The 27272-nt window shown below is 42.0% G+C and overlaps 1 protein-coding gene across 1 annotated transcript; it reads left to right on the top strand.

Annotated features, from left to right (window-relative positions):
- Window positions 1–7601: 7601 nt before the first annotated feature.
- On the top strand, window positions 7602–15427 carry LOC110297493 (uncharacterized). Its single transcript, XM_021166271.2, has 4 exons — window positions 7602–7634; window positions 11646–11772; window positions 11963–12023; window positions 14458–15427. The coding sequence occupies exons 1-4, from the start codon at window positions 7602–7604 to the stop codon at window positions 15425–15427; spliced, it is 1191 nt and encodes a 396-aa protein (XP_021021930.2).
- The last annotated feature ends 11845 nt before the right edge of the window (window positions 15428–27272 follow it).

Raw genomic sequence — 27272 nt, 5'->3', positions numbered from 1 at the left:
CCCACTGATGTCCAACAAGGCCATCTTCTGCTACATGTGTGGCCAGCACCATGTGTATTCTTTAGTTGGTGTTCCAGTCCCCAGGAGCTCTGGGGGTCTGGCCATGGGGCTGCAAACCCCCTCAGATCCTTCAGTCCCTTTTCCATCTCCTCCATCAGGGACCCCTGAGCTCAGTCCAATGATTGCCTAGGAGCTTCCTCTTCTGTATTTGTCAGAGTCTGGAAGAGCCTCTCAGGTGACAGCCATGTCAGGCTTCTATCAGCATGCACTTCCAGGCATCCATAATAGCATCTGGGTTTGGTGGCTGTATATGGGATGGATCCCCCGGTGGGGCAGTTTCTGTATGGCCTTTCCTTCCGTCTCTGCTCCATACTTTTGTAAGACTCCAGGGAGCCTAAGCAGGAACCCTCTGGGTGAAACACTCGAAAAAAGCAAGAGAAATTTATTTTTCCATTGCTCTGGGGTAGTCCCAGACCTGAAGGAGAGGCAGTGACACCTGACACTCATTCAGAGTTTTGATGCGGTTTCCAGGGGCACTATAGAGCATCAACAACTAGGCACAATGTGATTGGCAGAACGATCCACCCTTTAAACTGACTGGTCTTTAGGGAATGAGGTGAAAAGGAGTTGCCTTGTCTAAGGGCGGGCAACAGTCCATCCTGTGGAATGTGTCTCCACCCACAGGTCATTTCCCACACCTTGGTCTGAGCAATGCTAAGTAGCCTCTCTCTCTTCCAGGCATCTCATGACAGATGGTTGTGAGCTACCATGTGGTTGCTGGCATTTGAACTTAGGACCTTTGGAAGAGCAGTTGGTGCTCTCAACCACTGAGCCATCTCTCCAGCCCTTTATATTCTTCAATTGAGTGCAGGCCTGTGTATATTTATGATTTCTGGTTTCCTTGGTGATCTGTGGGTGCAAGGACCTTTGTGTCCCAACATCATGTTCCTCATTAAAGCGTGAAGTACTTTTGCAAGTGGGAGAAGTAGCTGAAGGGTGCATGTGTGGTTGCCTCAATCCCACATGGGAGGAAAAAGAAAGCAATCAAGGTGGGGGAAGGGGCAGAGGGAGTGGGGACAGGAAGGGGAATTAGGGAACATGATCAGGTTTTGAGGGAGGGGAAAGAGGACTTAAGTCCTGAGGGCCACTAGATGGTGCTGGTCTAACTGGTAGTCTGTACGTGGAAAAATGATTATAGATCCATACTTATCACATTGCACAAACCTTAAGTCCAAGTAGATCAATGACCTCAATATAAAACCAGATAAAATGAATCAAACAGAAGAGAAAGTGAGAAAGAGCCTAATATTCATTACTACAGCGGGAAATCGTAAAAATAATTCCAATGGCTCATGCTCTAAGATCTAGAATTGATAAATGGTACCATATGAAACTGGAAAGCTTCTGCAAGGCAAGGATATAGTCAACAGGACAAAGCAGCAACCTACAGATTGAGAAAAAATCTTCACCCATATCTAGTAGAAGGCTAATATCCAAAATATATAAAGAATTCAAGAAGCTAACCACCAAAAAACTGAACAAATCAATCAAAATATGGGGTATAGAACTAAACAGAGAATTCACAACAGAGTGAAGTAACTCAGATCCAAAAGTTATGTACTCACTAATAAGTAGATATTAACCAAAATACAGAATACCCAAGACACAACAAACAGTACTCAAGAAGGTTAACAAGCATAAGGACCCAAGTGAGTTTGCCTCAAACCCACTAGGGTAGGAGAAGAAAGTGATTATGGGGGAAAGGGGAAGAGGAAGGAAATGACCTGGTTGGGAGAGGGCACAGTGAGGGGAAGTAGGGAAAATGATCAGGTATTGGGTTTGGGGAACAGGACTGAAGCCCTGAGGGCCACCAGAAAGGATGGAAACAGATCACCTCTGGAGGTGGGGGGAAACTCTAGAATGGATGGTACATGGAAGTTGAAAAACTCTCAGGATTCAAAGGGAGGGATCTTGGATGAAGTGCTCTAGAGTGGGCAGTGGAACTTGTAGAGTCCATCTCCAGTGGAGGGACATGACATAAAGTGGAGGGATGGGGTTTTGATCCCACAGTCAAAAGCTCTGACCCAGAATTGTTCCTGTCTGATGAAACTGCAGGGACAAAATGGAGAAGAGCATGAGAGAAAGGACATCTAGTGACAGGTCCAAATTGGGATCAAGCTCAAGGGGGTCCAGGGTCCTGACATTGTCAATGGTGCTGTGATGTGCTTGCAGACAGGAACCTAGCATGGTTGCCCTTTGAGAAGCCTAACAAGCAGCTGAAAGAATCAGATGCAGATACTAGCACCCAGCCAATGGACAGAAGCCCGGGACCCCCATAGTTGAATTTGGGGAAAGCTGGAAAAATCTGAGGAGGAGGGTGTCCCCAGGGAAAGACCAGCAGTCTCAACTGACCTGAACCCTGAGATCTCTCTAGACACTGAGACACCAAACAGGCAGCATACAACCAGGCAGCTGTTATGAGTCCCTCGACACATATACAGCAGAGGACTGCATGGTTGGGGCCTTAGTGAGTCAAGATGTACCTTACCATGAAAAGCCTTTAGGCCCCAATGAGTGGGGTGGTTTGGTGGGGCTGGGTTGTGGGGTGGGGACATCCTCTTAGAGACAGAGTTGGGGGTAGGAGGTATGGTATAAGAAATGGTCATGGGGCAGACAGGGAGGAGGATGAAGTATGGACTGTAAAAAACAATTAATAAAAGTAAATAAATTTTAAAATTAAACAAAAAGAATTACTTTGGAAATGACTCCCAGGTTCTCCTTGCTTGCAAATGGAAAGAAATCTGTCTTAACTCTTCTGTCTTGCCTCTTGTGATGGTTATTCTTGGGTGTCAAATTGGCTATACATGGAATTAACTAAAATGGCTACAGTTCTAGTACTGGGAAGGATTTTTCATAATTATATCTTTTTAAGTTGTAAACCCCTTTTAAAATCTGGATCTTTTGAAGTGATAAGAGATATCTTTATGTAGGCCATAGCTTCTAGTGGCAGACTACATTTATAAAGGTCCTTAAAGATGGTAGTTCGTTCTCCTTGTCTTCATGTCTTACCTCTGACTAGCAAGCTCACTTTTTTGAAAATTGGGCTACTTCTTCCTAATTGTGGTATAGACTGAAGACCAGCAGTGTCACTCAGCCACATGGACTGAGCCACTACTATATTCTTCATCTGTCCATTTGCAGACAGCCATTGTTGAACTGGTTAGACCACAGCTTGCAAGCCATTCCAATAAACCCACTTACTACATATACTGAGAGATCTGTTCTATCAGTTATGTTCATCTAGATACCATTATTAACATAGCTGTGGAGGTTTTTTCCCCTTCCAACTAAGGAAGTTGTGCTGCCTAGCAATAGTGTTGCATAGAGTTTATCCTCTGTTTCTCGCTTTTCTCCCATGGCTGAGTAAAGTCTCATACCTGCCAGGTGAAATGTAGCTGCAATTTACCTGAAATAAAACCATCGAACAAAAATCTTTATGTTTCTTAAAAATCTCTTTTTAATTGTTAATATTCAGGACACCCTTTTCCTGTGGGCCACATAGTTTATTTCACTGCAAGTTGAATCCTCGGCCTGCAAGCTATCAGCCTTAATTACAGGAGGGAGAAGGGGAAGTGCTGGAAGCAAGAAGGATAGGGGGTTAGAGGGAAGTCACAAGTGCTACTGAAATGCAAGTCTCTCCAGATCTGGAAAAGGTCTAGCTCTGGAATGGAAGCCTGGTACTGCAACCACCTTGCCTTATCCCTTCAGTGAACTTTCACCCTACTTATCTGGAAAAGGACTGACCCAGAATCATGGGCCAAGAAACTCTATGCTGCGTCCCTTCTTCACACTCTAACCTTAAGGGAGGTGCTTATGTCACTCAAGACATGCTGGCCAATCAGGACCTCCATTCTGACATGCCAGTCAGAAGTGGAGGCGGGTGCTTCCGGGTGCCTTGCTGCTGGTTCCATGCTGTAGTTGAGGAGGCTTGAGTGGTTTGTGTGTCCTGCTCTGTGTGCTACTGCTGGGTGCTGTGAGGGGAATTCAGGCGAGCTCTGACCTTGCGACATGGTGAGTATATGGCAGCTGCTTCCAATGGGAAGGGGCAGGCGATTGAACAACTGGAGCGAGTATGGTGAGTCCTCCCTGGGGCTGGGTGCGAACCGCAGCTCCACAAGGCAACCTTTGAGGTTATTTGTGGTTTACCTCCTCCCTGAGCTTCAAGGTGAACTTTGCCCAGGGGCTGCATCTGGCAAGCCATTGGAGCATAGGCTTGTGTGTGGAAACCTTGGCAAGATGGCAAACACAGAAATGCCTAGTTTCTACAGTATCTTCTACAATTTTTGCACTTTGTTTTAACGTTTTGATATAAGATATATTTGGAATTAATATGAGAAAGCCGTAAACGTCACCTCATGTCTTGAGTAGTTGTCCAATATTAAGCTGTGCAGACTTCTCCAACTTTATCCCATCGTGTAATAGTGCCTGCTGACTTCATATACTGTTGGAAGGAGTATAAAAGTTGATATTATTCTTAAGAAGCTGACTTGACATAAGAATAAGATATAGCTGGTGGGAGACCTCCCCATCTCAACTTTTGTACTTTGTACCTTTTTTTTCTTCCTTCCTTCCTTCCTTTCTTTTTCTTTTTCATTTTGGTTTTTTTGAGATGGGGTTTCTCTGTGTAGCCCTGGCTGTCCTGGAACTCACTCTGTAGACCAGGCTGGCCTCGAACTCAGAAATCTGCCTGCCTCTGCCTGCCAAGTGCTGGCATAAAAGGCATGCGCCACCACTGCCCTGCTACCTTCTTATTTTCTTGTCTTTTTCTTCCTTTGGGATCTTCCCCTTAGGACTGTGTCACTGTTTCAGGTCTCTGATGTACTTAAGAAGTACTTCTGGGGTATCTTTGGTGTGTAAATCTCCCCTCTGCCTAAGTGGCTAGACTTGCAGTCTTCTGTCCCTGTCTAAATTGTTCAAAGTGTAACCTGGAGGCTGAACATAAAAGAGATTAAGGATAATGGCAGCTGTGGAATGCAAGGTCTGTTCTAGGCTGGCTCCTCTTTGAGCAGTAACCAGTGATTGACACATGCTATTGTTAAAGAGATACTTCCTTTCTTTTTAAAATCGTTTCATTTATTTACATTCCAAATGTTGCTCCCCTTCCCAATCCCTCTTCTAAAAGTTCTTCACCCTGCCCCCTTCTCCTTTTACTCTGAGATGGTGCTCTCCCCTCCCCCTCCTCCACCCCCACTCCCACATCAACTCCCTTCTCTTTATCCCTCTTCCCTGAGGCATCGGGTCTCTCCCAGATTCAGCTCAGCCTTTCCCAATGAGGCAAGACAAGGTTGTCCTCTGCTACATATGTGCCAGGGATCAGTCCATGTGTGCTCAAAGAGATCTTTCTTTTCTTTCTTTCTTTCTTTCTTTCTTTCTTTCTTTCTTTCTTTCTGTTTGTTTTGTTGTTGTTGTTGTTGTTGTTGTTGTTGGTGGTGGTGGTGGTGGTGGTGGTGGTGGTGGTTTGGTTTGGTTTGGTTTGGTTTTTTTGAGACAGGGTTTCTCTGTATCGCCCTGGCTGTCCTGGAACTCACTCTGTAGACCAGGCTGGCCTTGAACTCAGAAATCCGCCTGCCTCTGCCTCCCAAATGCTGGGATTAAAGGCGTGCGCCCGGCTAAGATATTTCTTAATTAATGTTCTGATTTGAGTGTAGTAATTTCTCCCTGGGAAAGCATATCAATTCTAGAACAACTGCATCTTCAGCCTTTTAGGAAAAGGTTTCTGAGACATGGAATTGTTTGATTGTGTTTCCCTGGATTTCTTTAAGGGATGTATTCATTGCCACGTTAAGGACCTGTATCATCTTCATATAGTTGGTTTTAAGGACTTTTTCTTGTGCTTTCAGCTATGTTGGAATATTCAGGACCTGTTGGGATAGGATAGTTTGGCTCTGTTGCTCACCTGTTTCCCTGGGTGTTGATGATTATCTGCCTATGCTGTTGTCTAGGCATCTGGGTTTGGGGTGATTATCGGTCTAGGTTTTGATTTCTGGGTTCATCTTGCAAGGGAGTTTTTTTCCTGGGCTTCTGGTTGCCCTATGTATTTCCAGAGTGCGTTGGCTGAATGATGGCTATTTTATTGGCCTGCTTGGCTGGTGTGTTCAAGTGGGAATGCTTGCTGGTGTTGGAGGCTTGATGAAGAGGAGGCCAGGGAGATATGATCTTATCTATCCATAGGATATCATCTATTCATATATGAAGAGGGTGGTGAAGTTGACTCTGCTGTTCTGGTCCATTGCTAAGGACAACTGTGAAGATTGAGTTTGGGATAACTGATAGCATCAGTTATCAGTAGATCTGTGGGCAGCCTACCTGGTCTTCTGGCAAGCATGACATGTGGTTGAACAGACCTGAGGTAGGATAGGAAGGGTAAGTAGGGGTGGTATGTATTATCTCCAGAAGGCATAAACAGGGAGAGGAAGCTTCCCCTGGTATTCTGTTCTAGTGCTAAGGGTAAATGTAAGAATATAGTCACTGGTAAATGATAGTGGGATAAGACTTTGTACAGACTGCCCAGTCTTCTGGTAAGTATGGCCCATGGTTAAGCAGGGGGTGATTGACCATAGTTTGTAGCTAGGACACAGAGATCAGCAGGAAGAGATGTGTATTAGTCGGGATTCTCTAGAGGCACAGAATGTATGGAATGTCTCTCTATATTGAAGGAATTTATTGTGATGACTTACAGTTTGTAGTCCAACTCCCCACCAACAGTCAGCTGTGATAGGGAAGTCCAAGAATCTAGTAGTTCCTCAGCACTTTATAGGCCTACTTTTTCAGCTGGTTTTCTATAAAAGTCAATTCCAACAAAAGTGCTGGCAAGTAAATGCAAGCAGGTGAAGAGAGAATCTTCCTTCTTCCAATGTCCTCATGTAGGCCTCCAGCAGAAGGTGTGGCCCAGATTAAAGGTGTGTACCACCATGCCTGGATCTGGGGCTTGCCCAGTCCCAGGCTGACCGTGAACTCGGGGATCTCCTTGCCTCAGTCTCTTGGGATTACAGGCATGGGCTGGCTTTTGATGGCTGCTGTGCCTCAAGATCTCCATGTCAAGATCCAGGTCAGAAACTTGTATCTCCCAGCCTCAAGATCAAGATCACAGGTGTGCCTTCCAATTCTTGATTGTAGTTCATTCCAGATACAGTCAAGTTGACAAACAGAAAAAGCCATTACAGGGTGGAAAGGTGGGATTGTCTGTGGTGTCTGCCTGAGGCATGGACAGTGGGAGAGGAAGCTGCATCACTAGGGCCAACCATGAGTACTGGGTCCCAGGTAACAGAGAGTGGGGAAAGTCTGGAGGCATCCTACCTTGTCCCATACCCAACATCTTAATACTGAGACATCAGGTTCCCAGGGATCATGTATTGACTTCTTCGATCATTAGGTTTCTATTATTGATCTGCAATATCTTTGTTTGTTTGTTTGTTTGTTTGTTTGTTTATGGGATAAAAAGTACTATGTGGTCTGGGAAAGTCACTCAGTGAGTGTTCTTCTTGGAGTTGACCTGAATTCAGATAGCAGCTCTCAAGTGAGGAGGCTCACAAACACCTGCTATGACAAATACACAGAATCTGACAACTTCTCTGGTAAGTCACCTGTACACACATGGAAAGCATTCTCTGTCATTCACACAAATACATACCGAAAATTGAGGATCCACTTGTTTTCAAAAGAGCAAAACAAGCTCTTTAGCTGGATAATTTGTTATCTTTCATTTAGTTTTGAAAAGTGTGCACCTCCTCACTCTGGTGTAGACTTACATCCAATCATCATCAATCATAGGAAACAAAAGGATTTCTAAGTAATCCTAACAGACACCCTTTCTTTCTCATCAGAGAATGAGATACTTTTAGCAGTAAAAACTGTTGTCGTCCAGTTTTGAAACATTAGAATGCTTTAAGGAAATCTCTCCAAACAGAATATTCCTCTACCCTCAATACAATATCTATAATTGGTAAAGGAAAGAACCAGAGTGCACAGGATCCATGCTGGCCAGTGATTTCTTTGATTTTGATTATATTTCTGTGGTTTTTCTATTGTTATTATTATTTTTCTAAAAGCACTATTATTTTTATAGACCTATCTTTGTGTCTCCTTTTATCAATGATATTAGGGATATTTCTACCCTCATCTAATTGTGTTATGTTATTTTACTAACTATAATTATATTGTTGTTCCTCAGAAAAAATGATAGACGTTCACCTATTTTGTTTGGTACTTTGAAATTTTGCTATATTATTTTATTAGTTCCTTGAGTTTTTGTTGATTTGGGGACTTTCTATAGAGAAAGTTTTGGTTTACTCTTCTTGACTTTAAAGACTTGCCTTTCCCAGGTGGATTTCTGAGTTCGAGGCCAGCCTGGTCTACAAAGTGAGTTCCAGGACAGCCAGGGCTATACAAAGAAGCCCTGTCTCGAAAAACCAAAACAAAACAAAACAAAAAACCCAAAAAAACAAAAAAGACTTGCCTTTCCTCATTTCTTGGCACATCTATGTTTTTCCAGTTATTGCAGATTTCAATATTTCAGTTTTTTGCTATTTAAGTCATCTAAGTGATGAGACATCTGCCATGGACCACTGTGTGTAGGGAGTGGAAGTAACCAAAGAGAAAGATTTATGAGAAGTTGAAGGAGTAGGGCCATCTAAGTCCTTTGAACCTGAAGCTGCATGAGTCTGAGATAACTACAGGATTGGGTGTTTGTCCTGCTGGCATTCTTCTTGCTTTATTTATCTTCTCTCACTATGTACCCATTCCTTTCTATTGGGATGGGAATATGTATTCTGTGCCACTGTATGCTGGAAAGGTATGAGTTGTTTTTCTGAGTTTATAAGATGTAGCAGAGAAACCTTGAGTGTCAGAAGAGACCTTGGACATTTGAACAGGGTACAAGTTGTTGCAGAATATGGGAATCACTGAGGTTACCCTGCAATTATTTTCATCATGGGATGACCATGAACTTACAGTGACCAGAGTCAGAATGCAGTCAATTGACTGAAAAATCTCCCTGTCTGGGATGATGTCTGACTGTTTGCAGGGAGGAGTTTATTAAAACTCAATTCTACCCAATTTTGCTACCCTAATATTTTTATAATTTTAATTTTGTTGTTTTTGTTTCTTTTTTTTTCTTTCTTTCTTTCTTTTTTTTTTTTTTTTTTTTTTTTTTGGTTTTTCGAGACAGGGTTTCTCTGTATAGTCCTGGCTGTCCTGGAACTCACTTTGTAGACCAGGCTGGCCTCGAACTCAAAAATCTGCCTGCCTCTGCATCCCAAGTGCTGGGATTAAAGGTGTGCGCCACCGCGCCTGGCTGTTTTTGTTTCTAAAGACAGGGTTTCCTGTGTACCTCTAGATGTCCTAAAAATTGATGTGTAGACTAGAAAGGCCTAGAATTTAGAGATCCAACTGTCTGGCTCCCTTGGGCTAGGGTTATATATGGGTAAACATGCCTTGCTTTTCCGTTTTTATATTATTGGCCTATGGGCATGGAATGTATGTTTTTGCGCACGCCAAGCATATGCTGTTATTCTGCAATTCACCCACATCTTGAATTATGAAATTTAGCAGTATTACTCTAATTCCCAGGATGGCATGTATTCGTGACATTAATACTGCCTGATTCTTCTGATTCATTTGATTTCAAGAGTGAGACATTCTTCCTACATGTTGTCTTTGATTTGAAATGTTTGAATGACTATGCATGCATATGCACCTCTGTGTGCTTGGTCCTCACTATTGTCCAAAGATGGCCTCAGAACTCCTGAACTTGGAGTAATGAATAGTTCTGAGCTTCAATGGTAAGGACTGGCAAGTGAGCCCTGTATCTAAGACCAGCAAGAGATATTAAGCACTGAGCCATCTCTCCTGCACTATGTTGTTTATTTATGAAAAACATTTACTTTGCTAATGTTTCCATTTGTTCATTATAACTTTAAACATCGATTGCCTTTAAGTAACATCTTATTAATGTCACAATTTAAACTGGGGAATTTCAGGATCCTGGAATAGGAATAGAGAATTAAACTAATCTGGAAGTTTAATTCTTTGTAGGAAGTTCAGAAAAAACAAAACAAAACAAACCTCAGAGTTTTTTCTTTTTTTTTTTTTTTTTTTTTTTTTTTTGGTTTTTACGAGACAGGGTTTCTCTGTATAGCCCTGGCTGTCCTGGAGCTCACTTTGTAGACCAGGCTGGCCTCGAACTCAAAAATCTGCCTGCCTCTGCATCCCAAGTGCTGGGATTAAAGGTGTGCGCCACCGCGCCTGGCTGTTTTTGTTTCTAAAGACAGGGTTTCCTGTGTACCTCTAGATGTCCTAAAAATTGATGTGTAGACTAGAAAGGCCTAGAATTTAGAGATCCAACTGTCTGGCTCCCTTGGGCTAGGGTTATATATGGGTAAACATGCCTTGCTTTTCCGTTTTTATATTATTGGCCTATGGGCATGGAATGTATGTTTTTGCGCACGCCAAGCATATGCTGTTATTCTGCAATTCACCCACATCTTGAATTATGAAATTTAGCAGTATTACTCTAATTCCCAGGATGGCATGTATTCGTGACATTAATACTGCCTGATTCTTCTGATTCATTTGATTTCAAGAGTGAGACATTCTTCCTACATGTTGTCTTTGATTTGAAATGTTTGAATGACTATGCATGCATATGCACCTCTGTGTGCTTGGTCCTCACTATTGTCCAAAGATGGCCTCAGAACTCCTGAACTTGGAGTAATGAATAGTTCTGAGCTTCAATGGTAAGGACTGGCAAGTGAGCCCTGTATCTAAGACCAGCAAGAGATATTAAGCACTGAGCCATCTCTCCTGCACTATGTTGTTTATTTATGAAAAACATTTACTTTGCTAATGTTTCCATTTGTTCATTATAACTTTAAACATCGATTGCCTTTAAGTAACATCTTATTAATGTCACAATTTAAACTGGGGAATTTCAGGATCCTGGAATAGGAATAGAGAATTAAACTAATCTGGAAGTTTAATTCTTTGTAGGAAGTTCAGAAAAAACAAAACAAAACAAACCTCAGAGTTTTTTCTATCTTTCTTGTTTGTTTGATTTTTTTTGTTGTTGTTTGTTGTTGTTGTTGTTGTTTTGCAAAAGAGACGGGGTCTTAATAGGTACCTCTAGCTGTCCTGGAACTTGTTTAATAGACCAGGTTGATATTCAAGTTAATGAGATACATGTGCCTCTGCCTGATGAGAGCTTAGATACCCAGTGTATTCATTATTTTTTTTCTGGTTAGTAATTGTTCAAACAATTTCTCTGATGTATACTCAATACTGTTCCGCTGTTGCCTCTCTCTCTCTCTCTTTCTCTCTCTCTGTCTCTCTCTCTCTCTCTCTCTCTCTCTCTCTCTCTCTGTCTCAGCATTTCTTTTGCTAGGCAATTTGCTGTTCAAAGGGCATAGCAAAGGCAGGTGCACCTCATAATCCGGTTATCTTCTAAAATGATTTGGTGATTATCCTAGGATTTCTCTGTCATGGGCTACGTGTGGGGATTATCAAGATCAAATGAATATATTGTCAGTGAAGTATTCATTACAGTATTATCACTATCACACTTTGTGTTGTACACATGTATGGGATTTTAGGATGCATTGACCTTTGATGATGTGCATGTACACTTCACTCGGGAGGAGTGGTCCTTGCTGGATCCATCTCAGAAGAGACTTTACAAAGATGTAATGCTGGAGACTTACAGGAACTTCATTGCTATAGGTAAATCTTCTTCAAGTTTTAAAATAAGGGGGCAACTGTTTCTTGGCTATTGATCCTCTTCTGTAAACTTGAATGAGAATTAAGAAGAATGTGGTGAGTGAAGCAGGCATGGTTCTATGGTTCACTGAAGATAATAGCTTAAATTTTGCCTAATTTCCAATATCATACATTTTCTGGTACTACATTTTAGGATACAATTGGGAAGACCATAATATTGAAGAGCATTGTCAAAGTGATAAAAGATATACAAGGTAAGGTTTTTTTGTTTGTTTTTTGAGACAGGGTTTCTCTGTGTAGTCCTGGCTGTTCTGGAACTCACTCTGTAGACCAGGCTAGCCTCAAACTCAAAGGCAAGCTTTCTTTGAAACCTGATTCAAATATGCTTCTGAATAAAATTTAATGTGTTCAGGAAATTTTAAAGATCGGCAACAGTGTAAATAAGCATAGCTTTAATTGTATTTGTGGTTATTACATTCTCATAAAGTCATGGACCTCTATGTCAGGTAGCTAATTTGTGCTTACAAGGCATTCCTCTATGACAGTATTTCTTATTTATTCGTTTATTTATTTATTTAGTGTACACTGTCACTGTCTTCACATACACCAGAAGAGGGCATCAGATACCGTGATAGGTGGTTGTGAGCCACAATGTGGGTGCTAGGAATTGAACTCAGGACCTCTGGAAGAGCAGTCAGTGCTCTTAACCACTGAGCCATCTTCCAGCCTGACAGTATTTCTTAACTGATGTGACTATTTGGATCATATGACCATTTGAGCTACACTGTAGCACTGCCATTCCTTCTACTTTCACACCACTCAGATACTGCAAATTGTACACACACTGAATAGGTGATATGTGTATGTCCAAAACCTTCTACTGAGCAAATACTCCATAGTAAAGCTGTTGTTACTCATATACTTGTCTGAAATTATTTTCTAAGTTCAGTGAGAGGGGAAGTTTATGAGAGTTAAGAATGTTGTTGTGGAGAAACCTTAATCCCTCCCCTACACTTCATGTCTATGAGGAACAAAAAGTCAAACTGTGAATCCGATGTGGAAACCTCTTTTTTGGGGCGCGGGGTGGTTTCGAGACAGGGTTTCTCTGTATAGCCCTGGCTGTCCTAGAACTCACTTTGTAGACCAGGCTGGCCTCGAACTCAGAAATCCCCCTGCCTCTGCCTCCCAAGTGCTGGGATTAAAGGCATGCGCCACCACGCCCGGCTTGTCAACCTCTTATTTGTTATTTTTAGTGGGTATATCATATGTCATACTGGATACAGGCCATATGAGCATAGGAATTTTGAAAGAAGCAAAGTATCTTTTTTTTTTAAAGATTTATTTATTTATTATATGTAAGTACACTGTAGCTGTCTTCAGACACTCCAGAAGAGGGAGTCAGATCTCATTACGGATGGTTGTGAGCCACCATGTGGTTGCTGGGATTTGAACTCCGGACCTTTGGAAGAGCAGTCGGGTGCTCTTACCCACTGAGCCATCTCACCAGCCCGAGAAGCAAAGTATCTTTTATTTAGAACTACTAGAAGATATGTGGTAGTCTCTCACTTTGAGGAGACTTTCTGAAGTTTGTAATCACTTAGTTTTTCAACTTCATTGAGACTAAAACTACAAACTCATACTGCAAAAATGCCCATGAGTATTAGGAATGTGGAAACTTTGATTGTCCTTCTTGACTTTTCAAATATAGTATGACTCACTGAAAAAATTTATGCCAGGCGTGGTGGCGCACACCTTTAATCCCAGCACTCGGGTGGCAGAGGTAGGCAGATTTATGAGTTCGAGGCCAGCCTGGTCTACAAAGTGAGTTCCAGGACAGCCAGGGCTATACAGAGAAACCCTGTTTTGAAAAACCCAAAAAAAAAAAAAAAAAAAGAATTTAATGAAAATGAAGACACATCATTCCAAAGCTTATTGGACACAATGAAAGCAGTGCTAAGAGGAAAACTCATAGCTCTGAGTGCCTCCAAAAAGGAACTGGAGAGAGCATGCACTAGCAGCTTAACAGTACACCTGAAAGCTCTAGAACAAAAAAGAAGTAAATACACCCAAGAGGAATAGATGGCAGGAAGTAATCAAACTCAGGGCTGAAATCAACCAAATAGAAACAAAAAGAACTATACAAAGAATCAACAAAACCAGGAGCTGGTTCTTTGAGAAAATCAACAAGATAGATAAACCCTTAGCCAGACTAACCAGGGTGCACAGAGACAGTATCCAAATTAATAAAATCAGAAATGAAAATGGAGAAATAACAACGAAGCATATCTTAAAATATTTATTCTGTCTTTTGAATATTAACAGTTAAACATATTAAAATCATGTTCTACAAAAAAGAAAAGAGAAGAGAAGAAAAGAAAGAAAATTATGAATGAAACCAGAGTGGTAAAGCTCTAAGTTCTTGCAGTTGTCTTCAAATATGTGAGAAACTTTATATAGAAAAAGTCTGGTATAAGTGAGCCATGTAATAAATGACCCATTCCATCATCCCATCATCGGTGTCTGTAATGATGCAAAACACTCACAGTGAAGGCTAAACAATGTGATAAAACCTTAGGAACCGATTCTACTTTACAATTAGACCAAGTTGTAAAATTAATTGACACAGATAAAAAAGATTCATCAGTAATGAATGTGATAAAATTTTACATGTCCCAATTGTTATTGCAGGCATGAAAGACATCCTGCTGGAGAGAACCAGTATGAATACATACAGTGTGAGAAAGCCTTCACATACCATAGTCATCTTCAAAAGCATGAAGGAATTCAAACTCAAGAGAAACCCTCTGAAGGCTTTCAACATAGTGAAGCCCTTGCATGTCATAGTCGTCTCCAAATACATAAAAGAACAGATACTGGAGAGAAACCCTACAAATGTAATCAATGTGGTAAAGCCTTTGCACAGCTCAGCTATCTTCGAGTACATGAAAGAACACATACTGGAGAGAAACCCTATGAATGTAATCAATGTGGTAAAACTTTTGCACATCACTGTACTTTAAGCTTGCATAGAAGAACACATACTGGAGAGAAACCTTATGAATGTAATCAATGTGGCAAAGCCTTTGCAAAAAACAGTTATCTTCAAACACATAAAGTAATACATACTGGAGAGAAACCCTTCAAATGTAATCAATGTGATAAAGCCTATTCACAACAGAGTCATCTCCTAATACATAAAAGAACACATACTGGAGAGAAACCTTATAAATGTAGTCAGTGTGGTAAATCATTTGTATCTCATAGTCATCTTCAAGCTCATGAAAGAATTCATACTGGAGAGAAACCTTACAAGTGTAATCAATGTAATAAAGCCTTTTCACAACACCCTAGTCTCCAAATGCATAAAAGAACACATACTGGAGAGAAACCCTACAAATGCAATCAATGTGATAAAGCCTTTTCACAAAACAGTAGTCTCCAAATGCATACAAGAACACATACTGGAGAGAAACCTTATGAATGTCATCAATGTGGTAAAGCCTTTTCACGTCACAGTAGTCTCCAAACCCATAAAAGGCACCATACTGGAGAGAAGCCCTATAAATGTAATCACTGTGGTGAAGTCTTTGCATATCTCAGTAGTCTCCATTACCATAAAAGGAATCATCTGGGAGAGGAACCCTATACAGTTCTTTAACATGGTAAGGCCTTTGTGGATTTCTGTAGCCTTCATCATGAAGTATTCATACTGCAGAGAAACCATATGAATGGAAGAAATGTGGTAGTACATCACAGTTATCTCTTAATGTAGAAAAAAACAGATATTAGAAATTGTTATTAGAAGTGTTATCAAAGTGGTTCCATAACAGGATTTAATCTGGCAGTTGGTGGGGGGGGGGAGTGAGCTAAGTTTGTGTTTGCCAGAACTGGAAAAGTACCAAACAAGTCAATTCTACAAAAAACCACCCCTCATGGGCAGCCAATCAGGAGCTTTAGAAGCTACCCACCTAGCTTGAACCACGTATAGTTAATTAGCAAAAGTTCCCCAAACCCCCCAAAACCTTAGCCAATCACAAAGGCACCATACCCCTCTAGATAGAACCAACCAATCAAGAGAAAGAAAGGTAAAAGCCACCCACTCCTACCCTAACAGTTTTTAAATTGACCCTGAAAAGTCCACACCTCTGTCTTCCATCCTGGTATATGGATAACAATACAGTTATGTCTGAATACATAAAAGTAGACATACTGGAGAGAAACTCTATGAATGTAATCAGTGTGGTATAGCCTTTGCATAACATGATCATCTTTGAATACATAAAAAACATACTGTCATGAAATTCTATGAACGTGATCAGTGTGATAAAGCTTTTGCATATCACATTCATCTTCAAAGCCATGAAAGAATTTATACTAGAAAGAAGCACTATGAAGGTATTAAATATTATGAAGTCTTTGCACATCCCAGTTATGACTGAATACAGAAAAGAACACATGCTGGAGCGGAAAATTAGGAATATATTCAGTGTGGTAAAGACTTTGCATATCATAGTCATCTTTGGATATATAAAGAACACATACTGGAGAGAAACCCTACAAATATAATCAATGAGATAGAGCCTTTAAAGAGCACAGTCATCTTCAAAGGCATGAAAAAAAGTCATGCTGGAGAGAAACTCTATGAATGTCTGTAATATGTTGAAGCCTTTGCACATTTTTGTAATCATCATCATGATAGTATTCATACTGGAGAGAAATCCTATGAATGCAAGAAATGTGGTAAACCTTTTGTACATAATAGGTATCACCGAATGCAAAACATCAACTGTAGAGAAACCTTATACATGGGCTCACTGTGGTAAAGGCTGTACACATCATAGTAGTCTCCTAATACATAAAAGAACACATTCTGGAGAGAAACCCTATGAATGTAATCAGTGTGGTATAGCCTTTGCATGTAGCATCAGTTTTTCATGAGAAAAAAAAAATCCTACTGCAGAGAAGCCCTATAAATGTGTTAAAGTTTTACATTTCAGTGTAGTCTTTTTTTATTGAAGTAATAAAATTTATTTTAAAATATAAAACTCAGTATTGACATTTTTTAAGTCATCAAAATAATTTATAATAGTTAAGTGACAAATATACATGATATCTTCTGAAGCTAAAACTAATATGCACTCAACCAGTTTTTAAAATCTATTTGGGACATAAACATGATAGAAGTAGAAAAATGATCTCTTATGAAGTCCTCTTTGAAAGGAAATTGTGACAAGTTCCTGATTAAACAGAACTGTGGCTTCATAGAATGAATTGGATAGTGTTCCTTCTGTTTCTATTTTGTGGAATAGTTTGAAGAGTACTAGTATTAAGTCTTCTTTGAAGGTCTGATAGAATTCTGCACTGAACCCATCCAGTCCTGGGCTTTTTTTGTTTGGAAGACTTTTAATGACTGCTTCTACTTCTTTAGGGGTTATGGGACTGTTTAGATGGTTTATCTGATCCTGATTTAACTTTAGTATTTGGTATCTGTCTAGGAAATTGTCCATTTTATCCAGATTTTCCAGTTTTATTTAATATAGGCATTTGTAGTAGAATCTGGTGATTGTTTTTTTTTAATTTCCTCAGTTTCTGATATATCTCCCTTTTCATTTCTGAGTTTGTTAATTTGGATACTGTCTCTGTGCACCCTGGTTAGTCTGGTTAAGGGTTTATCTATCTTGTTGATTTTTCTCAAAGAACCAGCTCCTGGTTTTGTTGATTCTTTGTATAGTTCCAGTTTCTTTTTGGAGGCACTCAGAGCTATGAGTTTCCCTCTTAGCACTGCTTTCATTGTGTCCCATCAGTTTGGGTATGATGTGCCTTCATTTTCATTAAATTCTAAAAAGTCTTTATTTTCTTTTTTATTTCTTCCTTGACCAAGTTACTGAGTTAGGGCATTGTTCAGCTTCCATGTGTATGTGGGCTTTCTGTTGTTTTTGTTGCTATTGAAGACCAGCCTTAGTCTGTGGTGATCTGATAGGATGCATGGGATTATTTCAGTCTTCTTGTATCTGTTGAGACCTGTTTTGTGACCGATTATATGGTCAATTTTGGAGAAGGTACATCCTAAATGTTTTAGCATGAATCAGTGTAGTCTTTATACAAGAGTAAAACCTTTAGTGTTTAATCAATCTGCTAAAGCCTTTACATTTCACAATAATGTTTGAGGACCTGAAAGAACTCACAATGAAGGGGATTTGGTAAGACCATTAACCAACACACATTCTGTTACGTAAGATTATTTGTCCTGGAGAAAAAAAAAATCTGACAAGTGTTAACCATCTATTTAAGCACCTGCAAACTCATCTGAACAAAAGCTAACCCTTTTAGATTTCACACTTCAATTACACAAAAAACTCATCCAGGTGTAAGAACTTTATGGGTGTGTATTAGTTTCTTTTCTGTTGCTGTGATAAAACAGAATGTCTGAGGCAGCTTATAAAGCAGTTTAATTTGGCTTATGGTTCACACCGTCAAAGTAGCATTACAAGTTTCAGACATTGCAATTAAAAGGGGAAGCTCAGAGCTCACATCTTCAGCTTGCAGCATGTAGCACGGAGTGGGAACTAGAAATGGCAGGTGGATGTAAACTCTCAAGCCCACCCTCATTGAAATAATTCCTTCACCAGGGCAACCTTTCCTAAATCTGCCCAAATTATATGATAATCTTAGAAGAACTGATTTCTCTAACTGCAAACATACAGTCTTTCTTTCTGTTACATGACCAAACCTGCGGGAAGCAGGTGCGGCCGCATGGGCCAAGATGTTTACTGCCTTGCCCAAGCATGCGCAGTGAGGCTGCAGGCATGGGCTGCCTGCCAGGCTGTACTGTTCCTCGTGATCCAGACCTGACAGCCTATCGGTGACCGACCTGAGCTCGTGCCTGGAGCGTGTGTGAATTCTGATTGGATGAGGTGGGGTGGAGCTAGATGAGGTCAGTCGGCAAGAGTATAGTAGTTTTGTTGTTGTTGGCCTTGCTGAAGAAGGAGAGAGTTGTAAGAGAGGAAGCTGCAAGAAGGACGAGGAAGAAGAAGCTACTGGGGAAGAGAGCTGTAGGGGAAAAGCCCGAAGTAAAGAAGTTGCTGTGCCCGCCTTGGTGAACCCACCTTGGTGTCCGTGTCGTTCCTGTCTCCACCGGGAAGAAAGGACGGCAACACAAACCATGATAAGGAAAAACTGTTGGTAGCCCTTTGGATCCCTAAACAGCTTTATTGCAGGAATGAATGCTTACACGAGAAAAACATGCGTGAGTGAAAAATGTATTTGTTTAATGATTTGTTTTAATTTTAGTTATGTGATGTCAGTATATCTGTATGTAGCTTAGTGCTTTTTACATGCTGGTACTAAATGATGTTAGCCCTTGGATCTTGTGTGAATGGGTGGGGGCTCTTGTTCCTGATATTATTTGTCATATTTTCACAAATTCCCTACAGGTGTTGTTTATTATTCAACCTGGCTTGGATGTCAGTAATTAGTTAGGGCTACATAGAACTCTAGATTTTCATGTGTCACCCTCCTGAGTACAAGTCTAAGAATAGAAGATTTACCTGCACCCCCCCCCATGTATCCTGTTTTGTCAACACACTTTAACAATGTTAATGTTGAAATGCTTAACAAGTCCAGTCACAACCACAATTGCTCTGAATGAAACATAGTTATCTAAGACACAAAGTAACAAAAACTGAAAGGTCTCAAAATGATAGTACTAATACAAACTAGCACAGCTAATATGAAATACAGTAAGATGTATCCTCAAGAAATTAAACACTGGGACTGGAGAGGTGGCTCAGTGGTTAAGAGCACTGACTGCTCTTCCAGAGGTCCTGAGTTCAATTCCCAGCAACCACTTGGTGGCTCACAACCATCTGTAATGGGATCTGATGCCCTTTTCTGATGTGTCTGAAGACAGCTAGCTACAGTGTACTCATACTCATAAAATAAATAAATCTTGAAAAAAGAAAGAAAGAAAGAATGCTTTTACAGAGGACCTAAGTTCAGTTCCCATCACATGCACAGGCCCTCATTTGGTTTCCATAGGGACCAGACATACCTACTCTGTGTGTGTGTGTGTGTGTGTGTGTGTGTGTGTGTGTGTGTATACAGGCAAACACTCAAATAAAATAAAAATAAATAAATCTTTAAATTCTCATTGATGTAAAAAAGAAAAATTAAACACTGAACTACTCTATGATGCTGCTGTTACACTGTTAGCTTAGTAGCAAAGGAAATTAAGTACTATGCAGGGACATCTGCAGCTCTCTGTGTACATGTATTCAAGGTAAGTATCTACAGAGAACAATGAAGAGCGTGTGGGAGATAGACTCTAAGTGAATGACAGTTCTTACTGAACACATTTGGAGGAGGGCATTATGTGGAGGTATAGTGTTGCTATTTCCTCTGGCCCTTTGCTCTTTTTTATCTTATTAGGTATGCATGTCTGTAGACTTGATTAGTGAACTAAGAGAGTGATGAAGGAGCACATCTGCTGTGTTTCAGATGCTAAAAGAAATCATCTCAGGCTTGCTCCACTCCTCAAGTTGTGGGCGGTGGGCTTGGATGTAGTCGTTGTAAAGGTATAGGCTTGCATCTATTTTACTGTTTTGGTTTGGTTTTGAAGATAGGATGTCCAATTAATACAAAATGCCCTTTATTTTTCTGTTGTAACTTTGTGTTCACATGGCTGTTTATTGTTAAGTATATGGGTAGAGAAGTTTAAACTGGTACATTTCCCAATAGTTTGCAACCTTGGAGTGCTCTACTCAACTTGAAAGGAGCTCAAGTCTGAGATTACCTCAGAAGCTCATCTGGCCAGGATTTCCTCCCACAGAAGGAATCTGGTATTTTTGTTTTTTATAAAGCCGAAGAAGGGTCTTTAGGAATTTTGCTAGCTTCAGCTTTATCAAACATATGACGTGGGTCACTGAGTTTCATGAGCTTGCCCCTTCTTCCTGGGAAAGGGTGTTTCAATTGGTTTTCAACACTCCACTCATTCCTGTGGTTCTTACTTTCCACCTGTTCTTCATGTTCACATGAAGTTCCCTATGCCTTGGCAGAGGTGGGGTACCCATCGATCTATAGCTAAGCACTGAGCTCCTGTGTCACTTGATCTCATAAACTTCATAGTAGTTATGTGTCTCTGTGATATACCACTGCAAAAGAAAGCTGCTTTCCCTGATACATTGCAGCTGACAGCAACACTGATAACACTGAAATAGGCACAGATGTTTTAAGGGCAATTTGATAAGCACACCACTTCTGTTTAGCAATAACAGTTGCTTGGCCAGTGGGACCTTTCGCCTTTCCAGCCAGGTTTTTGTCCTGTCTGCTGTACAAAAACCTGTTGGTTGTGCCCACATCATGTGCAGCAGGCACATTCTGACTGTCAGAGGGATGAGGGCTGAGTAGTACAGTTGATAACAGTTTTACTTCCTGAACCCGCCCCTCCCCAAAGCCCTCCCGCCTCTATGAGGGCTATCCATTAAGGAGTGAGCTTGAAGCAGTCAGGATATCTCTTGATGTCCTACAACCAAACTTTGTGGTGTCTCATTCTGACATGCAACCGATACCAGTGACAATAGCCTTTATAGTTGGTGGAGACTGTGGTGTCCCTGACTAACAGTTGGTAAGGAAGTGCCCCACTATTGACACTGGGATTCTTATTTCATAACTTTATGGCCTCCAGTGTCCCCTTGCCTACCCATGAAGAGTGAGTGCCTCCTGTACTGAACTTCTTTGCCTGACGTTTTAATATCTCATTCTCTTTTTCAGTTACCTCAGTCCCAGTAGTGTGTATGGTAGGTGGAAGTAATTACTGTACCTGTTGTCTTCAGCTGAGTCCTACAAATCAGTATTTACAAGCTAAAGACCATGGGCAATATCAGTTCCCAGTTTATGCTCATATGAAAGGCTGGGATAGGTGACAACCTTTATAGTGGTTTTACCTATTGTTTGCTTTTATAAAAATGTTCATGACATAACTTTTCTGTAAGTGAGGGTATGTTGGCATCTCTTGATGACGGGGCAAAAGCTCTACATAGTTGTAGTTTTAATATGCTTGGCCTGGGGAATGGCACTACTGGGAAGTGTGCTGGGATTAAATAAAGGCGTGTGCCACCTCTGCCCAACTGTATATTGTTCTCCCATGCATCTTCCTTTACATTCACATGTGTGTCTTTTAGATGCTTTTCTAAGTATGTAAAGTACTCAGACATTGCCATTATAGCATCCATGCAACAAAGCCAACTTAGAGATGGCTGGCAACATAAGAGCAAATTTTAGGGCCACCATTTCATGACAAATAATAGAATTATGACAGTACCCTTGGGGGACTTCTGTGAAGGTCTTCTCTCTACCAGTTCAAGTGACTTCAAAATTGGTTTTGACTTAAACAGCTTAAGGAATTGTTGAAATGCCCTGGGGGCCAGAAAGATGGCTCCTTGGGTAAAGTGCTTGCTGCTGAGCCTGAAGAACCTCAGAACCCATATAATGAAAGGGGAGAACTGACTCACCTACATACCTGCTCCATGGTAGGGTAGGCACCTCGCTCACTCCCCATTCTCCCACATATCATAAATAAGTGGGTTTTTTTAAATGTAATAGCAAGGATTAATATAGTAGGATGTGTCCACTGATTTTATCTGTCATCTGACTTCATCATCCTGGAGCACCTCCATGGGGCTTGTGTGTATTTCCCTACCTCAAGATGCCTCAAGCTGTGTGGTTTACCATATGTCCAAGAGAGATAAATAGCCATTTTTTTTTCAGGCCTCTGGCTGCACTCCACTTGGGTCTGGCTCTTGGCCTGAATGGCAGCTACAGCTGTAGCCACCCTTGCTTCTTTGAAAGTCCCAGGCTAGGCAGTTCCTACTTCCATCTTACTGTTTTACAAAAGAAATGTATAGTGTACTCTTGAGGGGTTATTGCCCACCATTAGAGCAAGCTTGGCCCTTTTTGTACTGTTGGGTTTTTTTAAAGATTTATTTACTTATTATATGTAAGTACACTGTAGCTGTAGCTGTCTTCAGACACTCCAGAAGAAGGCATCAGATCTCATTAAGGATGGTTGTGTGAGCCACCATGTGGTTGCTGGGATTTGAACTCAGGACCTTTGGAAGAGCAGTCAGTGCTCTTAACCACTGAGCCATCTCTCCAGCCCCCTTATTTGTACTGTTTTATCTCCATATCCATCAACTACTGGCCAGTGCTCTGGTGGATTTGGGGGTTTCCATGAATGACAATACATTTGACTGTAGTATTGACCAGAGCTTGAGTGTTTTGCACATTAAAAAGGAATCATTTAGACCATAATTTGACATGAGACTTCTATGTATGGACCTTACTCCCAGGCAATTTTGGCTACCCTGTTAGGGGAGAGAGAAACTTCTTGCTCCACAGCACGAGGTTCATTGAGAACTCGCTACCCCTCCTGGTCTTCCATTCCCTCTGCTGAGGAGCTGGTCAGACTTATAAGCCTTCCTAAAACTCAAAAGGCATTTGATAGCATTTGACTATTAATTGTCTTCTTCCTACAAACTCTATCTGGACCCAAATCTTGCCACATTTGGATGACTTATCCTCCTGCTTCAGCTTCCCAGTTGCTAGGATTATAGACTCAAATCACCAGGCTCGGCTAAATTTGTTATTATCAATGCCTGTTGAACTTTTTGAAATTCTTCTACTGGTAGAAATTGTTCAAGTTTTTTCTTTTAGGTTTACTTATATTTTATGTTATATGAATAGGAGTTTTGCTGCATGTATGTATGTGTACCATGTGTGTGCAGTACCTGCAGAGGCCAAAAAAAGGTAACGAATCTCCTGGAGTAATAGATGATTGTGTGTCACCCTGTGGGAGCGGGGAATCTGGAAGAGCACCTCGTAAATGCTGAGTCGTCTCTGCAGCCCAGGGGCGTGTGGGGGAGGGGTAGGATGTGCACACAAGCTGGATCATATCCATAGGATGAAGGTGTCCAGAAGGGCCAGAAGAGGCTGAAAAATTTACTGAAACTGGAATTACAAGCAACTATAATCCGTCCTTGGCAGGAGCAGTGGAAGTCAAACTCAGGTCCTCTGCTGAAATTTTACAATTCCTTTGTAAACAAGATTCGGGTGACACAGGGCATGTGGTCCACACCTTTGATGCCACCAGACGGAAGGCAGAGACAGATGGAACTCTGTGGGTTTGGGGCCACACAGGAAGTTCCAGTTCAGCCACCACTGTAAATTAAACCCAGAGTTTCACGCATGCTTGTTTTTGTCTTGTGACTTCTGAAGTTTTAGTCCATGCATGGCCTCATTGCTGTTTGTCTGTCAAGAGGCAGAGCATCATAATGCAGAGGATATGATGGAGATAGAGGAGGGAGGGAGGGAGGGAGGGAGGGAGGGAGGGAGGGAGGAGGGAGGACTGAGACTGTTCAATGGGCTTCATCCTTGTTTTACCTACCCCACCTCCACCCTTTTGGATGGCATTGCCCACATTAAGAAAAGCCTTCCTCTGTGGAAAGCCGCTCCCACATTCACCATTAAAAGATGGCGCATGAGCTGGGTGTTTGAACAAGTAAAAAGGCTTACTGCACATGTCTCTGGATAGTCCCTGTTCACAAGGACATACACCCGTTATATACGTTATCTGGTCTGTTTGGAAGTGGCCCTGTGAGGATGCGCCACATCAGAGGCGGGACAAAAATTCTATATAAGGCACAGGGCTGGGTTCCTCAGGGTCTTCGCATCCGTGTGTAAGCTTATGCTCTCCCTCTCAAGATGCATTAAAGCTTGGCTGCAGGAGGATCCTACTTGTGTGCCGTGTCGTTCTTGCTGGTCGAGTCGGACGAGCGCAAGAAGTGGTGCCGAAAACCCGGGACTTCGAGACATCGTTCGCACCACCGGAGACCCCTCAGCGTTGAGGTGGATTCAGAACTGCAGTGGACTCCGCCCGGAGAGGTGTGTCAGATTTTTTTTAATCTTGGTCTTCAACTGTCTCCACCTTGGGAGGGTTTGCCTGAGGTGGCGGTGTTAGTGATCAGAGTTTTCTTACTGGTGTTGTATTGTTGTAAGCACAAGAGATATTGTTGAGGGTTGCGGATAAGTCCGACGTAGATAAGCGGCCCTGCGACCGTTGACATTTCGGCCCTCAATCTCCTGTCAGAGGGACGTAGATAAGCCGCGAGGAGGTAGAAATCTGCCGTGCTACGTAAGTCGGGTGTAGATAAACCACAGGCACCATCCACAATGGGTTCATCCCAATCTGTGGTTCAAGCCCTTGATAACCTTCTTAAACAAAGGGACATTAAGATTGCACCCCGCACACTTAAAAATTTTGTGAAGGAAGTTGACCGTGTACGCCTGCTCCAGATCACTTTCCCGCGCCTCGTGGAAAAAATTGGGAAAAGATCTAGATAGAAAACAGAGAACGATCTTCGCCCTGGGACCAAGGCCATTTGGAAGATGGTTAATAACTGTCTAGAGGATGAAACCTGCGGTCCAGTAAGACAGGAAGGCCAGCACGCGTTAGAATCAGTCCAAGATAGCATGTCAGAAACCGAGCAGAGTGAGAGGTTGGGTGCTCGAGCACATACAAAAGGGATATCCAAGAAAAGAGAAAAGGGACCCCCCGGAAAAGGTAAAAAAGGGGGAGAGAAGCCTGATCAACCTATAAGGTTGGATCACCCTTCTAATGATGATAAGAAAAAAGGGGAGAGTATCTACCCAGTAAGGGAACTTCAAGAACTGAAAATTAGCTCAAGTTCGAGCGAGGAACTTGACTCCTCTGAGGAAGAGGACTTAGAGGAAGCTGCAGCTAGATATGAAGAAGAGAGGTATCATCCTGATGAAAGGATCCCAAGGTATAAAAATAAAAAACAGCCCCCACTCCAACAACGCATTACCCCTACTGCCCCCCCCTTATGGGGCACGACCCGCATCTTCACTTCTTTCTGAAAAAACCCGCCATAAAGTGACACAAGCCTTCCCCGTTTTCAATAATGGGGAAGGAGGTAGGGTTTATGCACCCGTAGAATACAATCAAATTAAGGAACTTGCGGAGTCGGTAAGGAAATATGGGGTGACGGGGAGCTTTACATTGATGCAACTAGATAGATTGGCCATAAATCCGCTCACTCCTTCAGATTGGCAGATGATTGCCAAAGCTGTTTTACCAACCATGGGACAGTATATGGAATGGAAAGCCCTATGGCATGAGGCAGCCCAAAATCTAGCCAGGTTTAATGCGGCAGCGCTCACCCCGGAACAACGCGATTGGACCTTCGACCTGTTAACAGGGCAGGGCCTGTACGCGGCTGATCAAAACAACTATGCATGGGGAGCTTATGCGCAAGTTGCACATTCTGCTATTAGGGCATGGAAAGCTCTATCAAACAAGGGTGAGGCCAATCAACAATTATCAAAAATTATTCAGGGCCCCCAAGAGCCCTTCTCCAATTTTGTGGCAAGAATGACAGAAGCGGCTGAGAGAATTTTTGGGGACTCTGAGGCCGCAAACCCCTTAATAGAACAGTTAATTTTTGAACAAGCCACACAGGAGTGCCAAGCAGCTATCGCCCCTAGAAAGAGCAAAGGCTTACAGGATTGGCTTAGAGTTTGCTGTGAGTTGGGGGGACCCCTTACAAATGCAGGCCTGGCGGCTGCAATTCTTCAGTCGCAAAAGCAAGCAACAGGACAAAAGGGACATAAAACATGTTATAATTGTGGCAAGCCTGGCCATCTCAAAAGAGACTTCAGGGCCCCTCCTCGTGAGAGGAGGGTCCTTACCCTATGCACCAAGTGCAGTAAGGGTTATCATAGGGCAGATCAATGTCGGTCTGTCAGAGATATCAATGGCAGGCTACTTGCATCACAGGAGGCTAATGATACTAAGGAGTTTCCTCGTGTAACAAAAAATGGGAAACCGGGCCCCCGGTCCCAGGGCCCCCAAAGATATGGGAACCGATTTGTCAGGACCCAGGAAACAACCAGAGAGGAGGCCCAGGAAGACCCTCAAGGGTGGACCTGCGTGCCGCCACCAACTTCCTACTAATGCCCCAAATGAACATTCAACTGGTCCCGGTGGAGTCTGTATTATCTTTGCCCCCGGGGACCATGGGCCTTATTCTTGGTCGAGGTTCGCTCACCTTACAAGGCTTGGTGGTACACCCAGGAGTGGTGGATCGCCAACACTCTCCTGAGATTCAAGTCCTATGTTCCAGCCCTCGGGGCGTCTTCTCTATTAACAAAGGGGACAGGATTGCCCAGCTATTGCTCCTCCCTGATAACACCAGAGAGGAGCCTGTGGGACAGGATGTGAAGAAAATGGGTTCCTCTGGAAGTGACTCGGCCTACTTAGTGGTATCGTTAAATAGCAGACCTAAGCTCCGCCTTAAGATAAATGGGAAAGAATTCGAGGGCATTCTAGACACTGGAGCAGATAAAAGTATAATTTCCACACATTGGTGGCCCAAAACTTGGCCCACCACAGAATCATCTCATTCGTTACAAGGTCTGGGATACCAATC

The sequence above is a fragment of the Mus caroli genome, unplaced genomic scaffold, assembly GCF_978045245.1.
Source record: "Mus caroli unplaced genomic scaffold, Mus_caroli_1 scaffold_8, whole genome shotgun sequence".
NCBI lineage: Eukaryota > Metazoa > Chordata > Mammalia > Rodentia > Muridae > Mus > Mus caroli.
The sequence above is the reverse complement of the archived record's forward strand: the minus strand, read 5'-3'. Positions and strand labels throughout refer to the sequence as shown.

Excerpts from the sequence above, each read along its gene's own strand:
- LOC110297493 (XM_021166271.2), top strand. The coding sequence starts at position 7,602 with ATGACAAATACACAGAATCTGACAACTTCTCTG. Across the intron at positions 7,635-11,645 it reads AGAATCTGACAACTTCTCTG|GATGCATTGACCTTTGATGA; the intron begins GTAAGTCACCTG and ends ATGGGATTTTAG. Across the intron at positions 12,024-14,457 it reads AGTGATAAAAGATATACAAG|GCATGAAAGACATCCTGCTG; the intron begins GTAAGGTTTTTT and ends TTGTTATTGCAG.